The sequence below is a fragment of the Paralichthys olivaceus genome, chromosome 21 (genome assembly GCF_024713975.1).
Source record: "Paralichthys olivaceus isolate ysfri-2021 chromosome 21, ASM2471397v2, whole genome shotgun sequence".
Lineage (NCBI taxonomy): Eukaryota > Metazoa > Chordata > Actinopteri > Pleuronectiformes > Paralichthyidae > Paralichthys > Paralichthys olivaceus.
Genome location: NC_091113.1, coordinates 11770005 through 11782668, shown reverse-complemented (window position 1 = coordinate 11782668; position 12664 = coordinate 11770005). Strand labels below are relative to the sequence as shown.

General features: G+C 42.4%; 2 protein-coding genes across 3 annotated transcripts; one reads left to right on the top strand and one right to left on the bottom strand.

Annotated features, from left to right (window-relative positions):
• Positions 1-212: 212 nt before the first annotated feature.
• On the top strand, positions 213-7402 carry dlgap5 (discs, large (Drosophila) homolog-associated protein 5). 2 transcript variants are annotated; one of them, XM_020083513.2, is made up of 19 exons: positions 213-373; positions 1103-1345; positions 1494-1681; positions 1849-1923; positions 2024-2063; positions 2514-2606; positions 2736-2834; positions 3193-3267; positions 3399-3436; positions 3529-3761; positions 3891-4064; positions 4164-4252; positions 4352-4512; positions 4598-4699; positions 4925-5180; positions 5286-5929; positions 6061-6226; positions 6951-6991; positions 7119-7402. In XM_020083513.2, the coding sequence occupies exons 2-19, from the start codon at positions 1108-1110 to the stop codon at positions 7236-7238; spliced, it is 2832 nt and encodes a 943-aa protein (XP_019939072.2). In that variant the 5' UTR covers positions 213-373; positions 1103-1107; the 3' UTR covers positions 7239-7402. The 2 variants fall into 2 exon arrangements, with proteins under 2 accessions (XP_019939072.2, XP_069373882.1); XM_069517781.1 differs by lacking the exon at positions 6951-6991.
• rsph10b (radial spoke head 10 homolog B) lies at positions 7245-12427 on the bottom strand. Its single transcript, XM_069517782.1, has 17 exons — positions 12143-12427; positions 11987-12062; positions 11662-11730; positions 11289-11462; positions 11126-11211; positions 10916-11036; positions 10644-10820; positions 10434-10539; positions 10198-10313; positions 9924-10113; positions 9687-9792; positions 9300-9379; positions 9034-9182; positions 8686-8790; positions 8460-8588; positions 8179-8239; positions 7245-8021 (listed from the first exon to the last, which is right to left on the bottom strand). Exons 1-17 carry the CDS (start codon positions 12355-12357, stop codon positions 7861-7863), a joined length of 2121 nt encoding a protein of 706 aa, XP_069373883.1. The 5' UTR covers positions 12358-12427; the 3' UTR covers positions 7245-7860.
• Between the last annotated feature and the right edge of the window lie 237 nt (positions 12428-12664).

Here is a 12664-nt window from a genome sequence, read left to right as displayed (position 1 = left end):
ATTGAAAACAGTATTAATGTATATCATCACAGAACAGACATGTAATTTAGTTCACAGCTCAAAAAACACATTGAAATGTTTCATTTGCACTTCACCCTCCAAACCGGTAGGTGACATCAAATCATCCCAAGGGTTTTCGTGACCAGAGGAAACTGAACCGAAGAAGAAGAAAAGGAACCAATCAGAGCTCACACTGCACCTCTGACTCTCGGCCAATCAGCTTCCTTCCTAGATGAATTTCAAAAAGTCGCCCGCCATGATTGTTGTGTTTTTAGACTGAGCTGAAGTCCGTCCGTTGTTTTTCAGGGTTTTGTTTTTACCCTGCGACCAAAGGAACTTTTCCAGTGTGTGTGTATTTTTGACACCGAACCAGGTGAGACGTGTGTGATTGTAAAGTTGTTTAAATGCTAGTTTAGGTCTTTGTTTGCTAACCGAACAGTTTACAGAGCTCGTGGCTTCCTCCTGTTTCATCAGCAGTACTTAGCTGCACGGTTGCTAATTTTGGAGGCTAACAAACACATTGAAATCTCAATTGGAACAAGTTTTTCTGGCTTGTGTTGAGCGGCTGAAGTTCGCTCAACGACGTAGTGTTTATACGACTGCTTTAAGCTAGTTAAACACTTAATGTGTGTGTTGGCACTTTTAGCATCCTCGCCTCTTCTTGTTCGTCCTGTTAATACAGTTTTGTGAACGTAGCATTTTGGTTTTCACTGCCATGTAATCAGGATCATTAGCCTCTTAGCTAACTAGTTTCTCCTTATATAAAGGCCCAAGCTATGTGTTCATTTTAGTCAGGGGACAGCAATCATGTTACATTAATTGTGTTTAAACAAGCCATGTTGTGATGTGTGTTTTGAGAGGAAACTGCTACTACCAGCAACTTAATACATATATAGAGGTTTAAACATTTGGTAAATGACAATAAATCTAGAAAATAACATGTTTTTTCAAGTTATTTCTACCTTTGTATCAATTTATCGTTTTAGAGACAACACACAACTACAATTACGTGTGTGATGTGCCTTTTGTGTGTAATTTGTGTAATAACTCACACGCAGTGTTACTCTAATGCATTTTCTTGTGTTCCTCTTCCTAATGCCAGATACCATGGAGTCTCGGTTTTCTCATCTGCGTCAGCGGGACACCAGTGTGTCCATGCTGAGAGTAAAAATGTCCCGCAGAAGGTCTCAGTCCCAGAAGGAGAATCGTGACCGGGCTGTGAACACACGGAGGCAGCTGGACAAGCTCCCAGAGATGGATGTCTCCTCCCTGGATGCTTCTATCGCGATGGCCAACTTGTCAACCATCAAGGAGAAAACTCAGAACAATGCACAACCTGTCAAAAGTAATGTTTCAATATCCTTGAACTTAGACCTAATAACCTGTGCAGGCCCCAACTGCAATAACCCTATATTTTAATGATTTACAATAGAGCTAGCAGCACTTGTTTATAGAATCCAGGTGATCACCAGGCTTCTCTGACCTTTTTCCAGATATGGCGGTAGAAGAGAGGTTAAAACAGCTTGAGCGTTGGAAAGAACGTAAGGCTCTTGAGAAGGAGAAAGAAAAGAGAGATAAAGAGCGCAAAGGTGTATTTAAGACCGGCCTGTATCATCCTAAAGACGCATTCGCCACTGGTTCTCTGCCTGTGGTCCCAGCTGCTCCAAAAAGAGCAAAGGAGGTGAGTAAGGACTTAACTGTCGACTCGCTATTCTTGTAAATGTGAATGTAACTAATATTTTTAGCCCACTGTTTATGAATAAACTGCTTATAACAATGGAATAGGTCTGTGTAGCTGTGATGATGAATAACTTCTGGGATCATCATCTCATATTTGTTTTGTTTCAGATAAAAATGAACGCAGCTCCACCCCAGAGTTCCAGAGTCACCCGTTCAATGAAACAACCCCAGCAAGTGCAGCAGGTATTGTATTCCAACATCTTTCTGATATGAACATTTTCATTCAATTAAAACTGCTGTGCACTTTCATGTATCATTTACCTTTTTGCCAAAATCTCCACAGCCACTGAAGACACACGGCCTAAATACTGTGGCAAAGAAAGGTAAATGAATTGAAAGTCCCCTTTTATTTAAAATTATGCAAAACTTCCTATCCTATCCTGAGGCTGCAGGTAGCCGTAGGATTCCGACTTTTTGAAAAGTAAACAGTTAATAATCCAAAAGGCTAACAAGGTGTGTCTACGCACTGACAATGTTTGCGTTTTCTGTTTAAATGCCAATCCACCCCATCCTACCTTGTGGGAACAGAAGAATGATAAATAAAATAAGTAATTTGAATGAATATACCTATTAAAAAAAGTCAAACTGAGCAGCTAAATGAGAAGAAAAAACTAAACAGGCTCATTGCAACATAACATTGAAAGATTGTCTGTTACATTAACTTAATGCTACTTATATATACACTTCATTACACCTATGTGTGGAGTCGATTATCCACTGATCACTGAACCTGGTGGTTTTATTTCATGCCTGACCTCCTGCTCTTCCTTTAGCTCAACCTGCTGTGGAAAGATCAACCAGGATCAGGGGGGCTCCTGAAAAGCCTGCCCCAGCACCGGTTTCAACCAAGACCAAAGTTTGTGCCGGTAACTAATGAAAAAAAAAATCTTGCTGCATAACTTGACCTTGAGACTAGCTATCGTGTTGGCTTTGCCCGATTGTGTTTCCTTGTTGGAAACTCAGCCAGTGTCTCTTGTCATGCCATCCTACTGTAGTGGAGCCTACCGTACGAGCTTTGACGACCAGATCAGCCAACAGGCCTCCTGTTACAGCTGTTCCTGTGGTGAAAGACAAACCGAAGGACAAGGCTGCAGGTATAAACTGAGCCATGGCCAGAGTTCAAGCTGTTTTAGAATAGAAGAGGGAATACCATTGGAGATTTGATCATCAAAGCAAAATGAATGAAAAGCATTGGAGCAGCAACACATACCCTGTGCGTGTTTTACATACCCCAATCAGGCAACCTTTATATATTATAATAACGTAATTTACACCATATGATGATGATTGCAAATGTAAATAAGCTGATATCTGTGTTGCTAATATTCCTATAGAGTTCAAAGATGTCTGGATCCATCCATGCATTCTTGAGTTTTGTTGTACACACACCGACGGGTGAAAACAATACCAAAACCACTTTGAGCCTTGTTAAATGTCCCTTTCAACCCTCAGATGTGAGGACCACGAGGAGTAGAGCCATTGTCAACTCTGTGGCGCCCCCTTCGGGCAAAGAAAAGAATTGCAAAGGTATAGTTTCAAGTTGTCACAGAGCCTTGTAGTTTTTGAGGCTGATAAGTTTTACTTTCCCCTTGTGAACAAAAGCAATTGTTAGTCATTTATACCCCATATTTTGTTCATCTCTTCCTTAAAATCTGCAGCAACTGTCAAGGACACCGTCCAGCCTCCTGCTCCCAAGGTGAGCATTCCATTTCTTTCTTAATCTTTTTATAGTGATTAAAATAATATATATATTTGAAAACGGTAATTTGCTGTTTCTGTCTTGTGTAGGAGCCTGAGCTGAAGAAGCCAGAGGAAAAACTTCATCCCTCCACATCTGAGGAGGAAGACATGGTGGTGGATCAGGATCCGATTGACTCCGTCCCTGTTGTGGACCCTGTTGAGGTTCCATCTTTATCTTCATTTGCTCCAGAGGGTTTTCTCTTCCAGGCTCCTGTCGGCTTGTCGTCTTTCAAGTTCGAGCCTCTCACTCCTCGCTCAGCAGACGCCTTCCTTACACCAAGGTCTGTCGGTTGCTTTACTGTGATATTGTTGCATGTGAGCCAAACCATTGAAGAAGTCTCAAAGACAGATTTTTATGTTTAAGCTCAAATTTATAATCTAAATGCCGTGCCATGAATCTTCTTACACAGCTCGAGCTTCAACATTCCATCAGTTCCCTCGTTCAACGTTGAACCTCAGCCTGAAACGTGCGAACCCTCTCCCCCTAAGTCCCCTCTCCGCTCCCCATCCCGTGCATCTCCCATTACGGCTCCTCCAACTACAGGCAGCCCCCTGGAATCAAAGCATGATGTACCATACTTCAGGTGCCTTTTTTTTATCTTTCTAGTCATATATGTTCAGAATTTACAAACAATTGTTTGGTTAATTCAGTGTTTCCCATGCTTTTTTTTTTAATCATTCAGATCAGAGATTGCAAATGAGACAGACCGGCTTAGGGTGCTGTGTGTCCAGTGGGAGCCTAAAGTGGAAGACGAGTCCATCCCAGAAGAGAGTGAGTGTAACAATGACTCCACTTGGTGCTGCACAGAGGCCAGTATTCCCTGAAGTGAACAGCCATGATTCAGTGTCTTTCTTGCTCTTCTCTGTTTAGTGAGAGACCGTATGCGTACAGCAATCGGCCAAGCGCGGCTGTTGATGAAAGAGCGTTTCAACCAGTTCAGCGGTCTGGTGGACGACTGCGACTTGGGCCGAGGGGAGAAGATCACCACCTGCACTGATCTGCAGGGCTTCTGGGACATGGTTTATTACCAGGTGAGTGCCTCATGGGAGAGGATCAACACATTGATTCAGTCACCAAAAACGCAAAGAGAGAAACCATATTTATTGTACTTTTCAGGTAGAGGACGTCAACAAGAAGTTTGACGCACTCAAAGGAGCAGAGGGCCGAGGCTGGCTGGAGGAGCACAAGCCCCCGCCACGACAGAGGAAAGTAGTGAAGGTGATTACAATTAAATAAAATTAGACGTATAAACGTTGTGGTATAACTTTCCATATTTTTGTGCTTTATTTATTTTTAATATTTGAAAACTGACATAATGATCACACGCTACCCATTTACCTTACATTACTGTCTCCATTTTCATCACATTTGTCTATAATCTTCACCAGAGGCAAAAGAAATGCAGTGATGTGAACATCATGTCCATCATTTTATTTTTGACAGAAACCGTCAGTTGCACCTGCCAAGCCAACAGGAACCAAAGTGGCAGCCAAGTCTCGTCTGGCTGCCGTGAAAGCAGCCATGAAAGCACGACAGCAGGCGGCCGAGGCAGAGAAAGCTGCAAAGGATGCTGGTTATAGTGAGGATGAACCCAGCCTGAACTCTGAGGAGCCCAAACCCCCGGCAGAGCCCAAAGTGCCAGACACCATGGTCTTTGATGGAGGCTTCTTCCAGGTGGAGAGCCCAGCCAAAACCCCAAGTGAGAGAAACGTGTATATGTACCAAAGGCCTTTCTTTTCATGTGGCCTTCTTTCCTGACTATAAGATTTGGAGCCATGTTGTATAAGCGTTTTTGTCTCTGTAGGTTCAGTGAGGAGATCCAGCCGACTGAGTGCTGCTGTGCTGCCTCAGGCCTCCCCCTGTTCCAACTATCTCACCCCTAGAAGATTCACCCGCCGATCCCTCGCATTGGCACAGACCCCCGTCCAGGCCGTCGCCTCTCCTGCTCAGCTTGTCCTTACTCCCGCCCCGCTGCGTCTTACCCTTAATCCAACGCCAAAGTCTCAGCGTGGCACTCCTCGGACATCCCAGAAGAAACAGGACACTGTAAATGTCTCTCTGTGTTTCTCACCTGCAAAGGTGGTGCCTTCAGACGACGCCCAGCCTGAGGGAAGCTTCTCACAACAGACTGACACTGTCTCTACACAGGAAAACCCTGCCTCTGTTCCTGAAGCAGGCACAGTCATACCTGTAAATTCACTTCCATCCATAACTGTTGTGGATGAGCAAGAAGAACCAGCTGAAGCTGTTGATGTTGTCCTCGCTGCCTCTCCATGCAAATCGCCTCCTCCTGTATCCCAAGCCCCTGAGGCCTCATCATCTCTGAGCTTCTCGCTATCACCCTGTGCAAGTCCTAGCCAGCCTCCCATCTCCGCCCTTCCTGCTGTGCAGGGCCACATTGAGGCACTAGACTCAGTGTGCTGCACGCCAGACACCTCAGTTGTTGAGGTAAACAATTATTCTGTCTTCACTACAATTCTCCCTTTTTATTGAAATAATTTCTCATTCAAACTTAAGATGTGATCCAAAGAATATTCTCTTTTTGTACAAATAAGCAAAGAATTCTTTTGTAACTTTAGGACATTCCTGGGTTGGACTTTGAGCGTTACCTTCAGCCATCACAGAGAGGCAGCATGTCACCCAGGGAGACAGTTGCCGTGGAGACACTGTCACCCATGGCAGTAGATGTTGAGATGGAGAGTCCCAGAGGTCAATCTGATGATCTGCTGACTCAACACAAAGCAGGTATGATTGATGCCCACAGGTTCTGTGCATGCACACACTCTGGGTAAACCTGGGTCTTTTTCGTTTTTCACACACATGGATATTTAAGCTGCAGTAGCAGGAAGTTGAGGCTCATTTATGGCACCTTTACGTCCAAAAAGAGATGTGTCCATCTTAAATGATGTAAGCATCACTGTCTTCATGGTTCCACATGTCCTTAACGTTGGTATGGTTGTTAAGCATTACATCCTCTAAGGGGGAGAGTTTCAGACAACAGCAAATATGACGGTGATGGAGGAGGTTGAGATCATGTAGCTAAGGGCAAAGTATCGTCATATAAAGATGCCTGTAGTTTCTAAACGAAAGTCTCCTTAAAAAGTTCTCCTTGTCGTCTTGCCTGAAGTATTAGCTACACTGCCCCCCCACGATCTCTGGTGGTACTGCTACATTGTGTCTGTTTCGTTCATATCTGTAATCTCTCAGAAGAAGTGCACGAATACGGATGAAACAGAACGTAGAGAAGGCTCCGATCATATCTGTGTGCATATCTAAAGTTGAGCATAAATGAGCTTTTAGTAGTCTATAGAGAAATAGATTCATTTGAAGAAAAGTCTAAAGCCTCAGATTTTAGATCTTTATACTGGAACTTTAAACGGAATGTGATTACACTGAGCTTAATAATGGTGTCGATTTGAATATTTTTTACGGTTGTCACTCACTGTTCACTTTCTCACTGTCACCACAGCTGCAGCGGTGCCTTCAGTGTTAACTCTTCAGTCACCACAGGTTAAAGTCTTTTCAATTTTGAAATACCTAAATACTTTGACAAACTAGACTCTCAACTGATACTTTTATTTTTATTATTACAGCCTTGTCATTATTTCTGAACTTTCTTTGTTTGTTTGTTTTTTAGGTCAAGAGTCTGACAGCTGAGTCTGACCTGCTTCTTTTCACTCCGGACTTGAAAGATCGGATACGTCAGTCTGTTTGTCCGAGTGACCTCATGGTCTTCACACCTCCCTCTAATGTGTAGCAAAGATTTCTTTTTATATTTTAAATTTTTTACGAATATCTACTTTTATTACTCCCTTTTGGAGAAAAAAAAATATGTATCTGATTTTAACATTTATTTTTAGATGAATGGAAAATAGTGTCGTACAAGATGGTTTGATTAAAGTTTGAGTTAAAACAAGAAAAGGTTTTTTTTTTTTTTATTTACACTCAAGCACCAATCAACAATACTCAAAGCTTTTAATCCAGTAATTGAAGGATCTATAGATTTTGTTTGGTTGTAGCCTCTTACTGCTCCTTCTGATCCACAGCCAACAAAGATTAAAGTGGAATAGAAGGTGAAAGTTGCCACCTGGTGGCTGCTTTGTGAAATTTTCTATAGTATGAATTTTAAAAAATGACATTAGTCCTAGTAGTGCTGTTTAGACTTCAGTCAGTATTCCGTTTTTGCAATTTCTGTCTTGAAATCAGAAAAAGTTTAATGCACACAGTGAAAAAATCTTATATTCTCACCAATTCATAAACATGTTCTGACAAAACCACTGTAACGATGCATATAAACCAATTTTATCAAGCTTTTGACTTCAAAATGTCAACTGACCCAACAAAGACAAATCTAGTCTACCTGTCTCGTTTGGCTTTTGCTATTGATTTAACTTCTGACGGAGTTTATCTTCCTCCATGTATTTAGTCACTAACTGGTAATGGTCAAATGCAGGGAAGAAAATTTGGTTGAAGAACTGATGAATCGTCTGGTCTTTGGCCTCCATGTCCTTCCCCTCAGCTCTATGTTCTTCTCTGTGCACTAGAAAAGACAGCACATTTTAATACATATTAGACCAAACATTAGCTCGTATGTCATGTTTGGATCCATAAGTTTGAGGATTCTGATAACCAAGACTAAATATCTCAGATGAAAACATAAATGTTTCCGACATCAAATAGAAACCAGTAAAACAAACCTGCAGCCCGAGGTTCTTCGCAGACTTTAGTCTTGACATCTTGTTGACTCTCTCTGACGTCCTGAGCAGGAGAGTTCAAATAAAATATCACGTTTGATTCCATATTTCATTAACTCCAACAGCAGAGATGTAATAAGATCAACCATGCAAATGGAGGCTTCTCTGATCCTACATAAAAATATAGACTGGGTATGGGTGTACAGAGGTCATGAGAGTCTCAAAGACGAGTCTGACCAACTGCATGGCTGCTTGTAGTCGGTAAGATTTTCTCGCTGTCTTACCTTGGAGAGATCTCTGGACTCTGCATCTGATCTGAACGGGGAGCGGCTCTCCTCCAGCTTTTCAGAAACCTGCTGACACTTCACTTCAGCGCAGCCCAGGAGCACCTCAAAAAACTCCAGGAATGTGATCTGCAGCAGGAAAAGAGTGAGAAAGAGAGGGCTGGAAGGAATACAGGTGGATGAACGGTAATCTAATGAGTCAACATGTAGACGCAAGAGATCGAACCTCCAGATTCAGGCAGGATGACAGGTTGTTGGGTTCTTGGCTCTCTGCAGCAATGATATTTAGTAACCTCACTGTGGTCAGGTTATTGTCCAACAGACACAGATCCTGGCGGGGGTTACGAATAAACTGATCAACACAATGTCTTAAACACGCTTGTCATCATTTTCTGTTGGACAAACATCCATGCAGTAGTTTGATGTATTCTTCTATAATTCAATTCAAAAAGATTTAACATCAAGCAGATTTCTGTTTGTGAAACAGAAACTGCAGCCATCACTTAAAGCATGCTAACAGTGAAAATGGACAATAATTAGTATGTATGGAAATGTTCATGTGTGAGTGTTGCACCTTGAACATCCACAGCAGCTGTCTGCAGGTCATGGTCTGGTCATCTCCTGGGGCTGCGTGGACCCTGCACCTGGCCTGATAGACGTCCCAGCACCTACTCATGTAGTTCAGAGCCGCAGCTGAAAGGTCTGGTTGTCCAAACAGGAAACCTGGATGGAAAAAAAACTGCAGTTATTAAGCATCACTGCGTAATATAGAGCTGAGAAACTGTGTTGATTACGACACCAGACCAGGACTGAAACATCAGCGGTACAAGTAGTTGCCACCTTTGACATTCTTGGCATTGGGAAGGATGTCGTCCGTCATCAGTTTGGAGAAGCAGGAAGCCAGAAGGTACTTTTGTGACCTGGTAAAAAAAAAATAAAAAAGAAGAAGCGATGCTTTAAATTCAAAGTCACACTCAGAGGACAATAAAGTTTATAGTCATGTCTGTGTTTTGATCCTGGGAGAGGTGGTTATTCTGTGACCCATATCAGTGAAACATTTGCAACTGGAGATCATGTGTGTATGGACAGAATTTCTAGTGGATTCTGAGTGGTCTACAGACAAGGACCACCCCTAGATTGATTCTGCTAGCAAAGCTAAAAAAGTCACTTAATTAAAATCCTTCACATCAACTGACGATGATCTGCATGAAAATGTTTATTTCTTACTCCATGTTTTCATTGTAGATGTGATGGGCCACGATCACTAGACAGCTGAGGAGCCTACGAAGCGGGATGAGGGTAAAAGGAGACTGGACCTGTGTGGTGGAATCCTCTGAGACACAAAGAGAGACAACATTAAGCCCCACAAATGCTGTAATTATGAAACTATGAATTTACTGCCCTGTACACAAACAAACTGGAACGTGAGATATAGAAACATTAGTGAATGGCAGTCCCTCTCACCTTGGATTAAACTGTCTATCTTTGTCAGAGTGATGCCATGATGGTGGATGTTACAGTCTTTGAGCAGGCGCCAGAGCTGCAGGCGGGACAGCAGGAAGGTGTTGTCTGAGGAGCTGACGTGACCGAGTCTGCAGTAGAAGCTGTAGATGGACCGCAGCTCTGCGTCCTGCCTCAGCACCACAAACTCCAACTGTTACTCGTGGAAACACAGGATCACATGTAAGGTAAAGCTCATGCTGCACGTTGGTGATTTTACAGTGAAGCAGAATCTGACCTGTTTGAGTTCAGTGTTGCGCTTTTTCTCAGGGATTTTATCCAGAAGACTTTTAATGTTCAGGCTCACGTCTGCTCCGAACACAGATGAAGCACTACCTGACAGAGTAGGTGCTCCTGCAACAAGAGACAAAACTGAAAGCCGTCAGAAGGTCTTATCCGTATTTGAGGTTCTGATCATCTCCTCGTTAGGAGACTGGGCATTTTTAATGGAGGTAATGTGCTGTAGCTGTTTACCACACAGAGGAGTGCCAGCTCTGTTTCCATTCAACTCATTTGTCATCATGTGATCGTCCACAAATTCTCCTTCAAAAACATGCCCATCCTTAGAAGTGAATTTCCCCTATGAACAAAAGTCACTTTTAGAAAGTCGTATAATGTGTACGATTTAATGAAAAATGTCAAATCTCTCTGGGCACATATGTATATTGATAGAATGAGATTTACCTTCCCATGTTTTTTATCGTTCCTCCATTCTCCTTCATAGATTGCACCATCAGCATAGAAAAATGTTCCCCGTCCGTGCCTCTGACCCTGAACGAAATCCCCAGTGTATCGATTACTCTGAGAATACTGGGCTCCATCAGTTTGCCTCAGCATCCAGACATGTGTTCCTCGTCCATGCTGCCAGAGAGGAGAGCTCATGTAATTTACAACAAAAACAGAAAGTAAAGGTTAAGGCTAAATTTGAGGTATGATTCCATGGTGGGCTTTCAGACCTGGACCCCATCCTGCCACATCCCAGCATACTCCTGTCCCAGCTGCAGCCACCTCATCGTGCCCTCTCCGTGCCTCAGGTTGTTCCTCCACTCACCAGAGTAAATGTTACCAGAGGGGTAGCTGTTGAAAAACAGACGTTGCCCTTTTTAGTTCAAATGTTACTCAGGCTACAGGTTGATCACTTGGTTGATCGTTTACCCTGTACGCACCATCTCACTCCGAATCCCTCTCTGCTGTTCTTCACCCAGTCTCCTTTGTACGAAGAGGTCTTACTCTGGTTATAAAACATTTCACCCTAACACAAACACAACCAATTAAAGAACATGGAAAAAAGAAAATCACCTCACCTCATAATATATTTATTAACCATACCTTTCCGTGCCTCTTGCCCTTATCCCACTTCCCTGTGTATGACACTCCATCTTTGGCACATTCATAAGTTCCTGTCCCATGTCGGACACCGTCATAGACCTCTCCTTTATAGGAGCTGCCATTTTTCCAAGTGTAGGTACCATGACCCATGGGCATGTTGCAAACAAATTCCCCCTGTTGGTTAAAAAAACTTTGATGAGATCATATAAATTATAAATGTATTATTATTTCTACTTATTTTATTTTCTATGCACGCCTATAACAGAGACAGCCATTTCAAAACAGTCAAATTAAGTTATTTAATAAATAAACTGTATAAATATATAATGTGCAATAATAACAGTCACTATAAAATATCATTACTGTACTGCACCTCATATCTCAATCCTCCTGCCCATGTGAAGACACCGGGTCCATCCATTTGTCCCTTGGCGAACATGCCCTTCATAAAAGCAAAGCCTTTAGGATATAACATTTATTCATGACATTGAATTCACATTTTTCATTTCAAAATGTATGTAACAACTGACTGCATTTAATGAAATATATCTAAAATAGCTTTAGAAATTCACATGTAATGTTTAGAAGTTGCTAAATGTTCCATTACTCATATAAAACGCCTTGTATTGTAAAACATTATTATTATTATTGATAAAATCTGTTCCATATGTTCAAGGTGTTTGTATCTGTTGTCGCACCTTGTACATGTGGCCTCTTTCAAAATAAGCGACACCTTCCCCGTGACACTGTGCTCCACTGGTTTCCCCCTCATGTCTGAAAAAGACACACAACAAGTTCATGTCTGTCACAGTAGAACTCATCCTCATCACGTGTCTGATCTAACACGTGTTTACCTCTGTAGAATAAGGTTCAATAATGTGGAGGGGAGCTGGCACATGTCCTCTTTCTCTGGCTGAAGGTTCGGTTCCACTTTTCTCTTCTCTTCTTGTTCCCCCTCTGTCCCTGTCTCCTCTTTAACACGTGTGTCCTCTAAGTTTGTCCCTGTCTCCTCTTTAACACGTGTGTCACCTGTGATCGTAGTTTTCTTCTTGTTTTTTCCGCGTCTCATTTTTCTCCGTCTGTTTCACCTACGAGCGAAAAGGATCTCCATGGCAACGGCGAGGACGCTCACAGCTACGGCAACTCCCCTCAGCCAAAAAGAGTCGTATGATAAACGTATTTCTGGATTTTTATCATCAAAGAAATATCGAAAGCCCAGGGTCATTGTCACAAGGCCACAACAAAGAGAGGGAGATGCAAATAAATGTATTTAATAAGATGGAGATTACTGTGTGATGATGTGGTGGTGGGGGTTCAGCAGCGAGTGTATGGTTGATGGTTGTCATGGTGTGGTGCATGTTGTTTGTGTGAGCAAA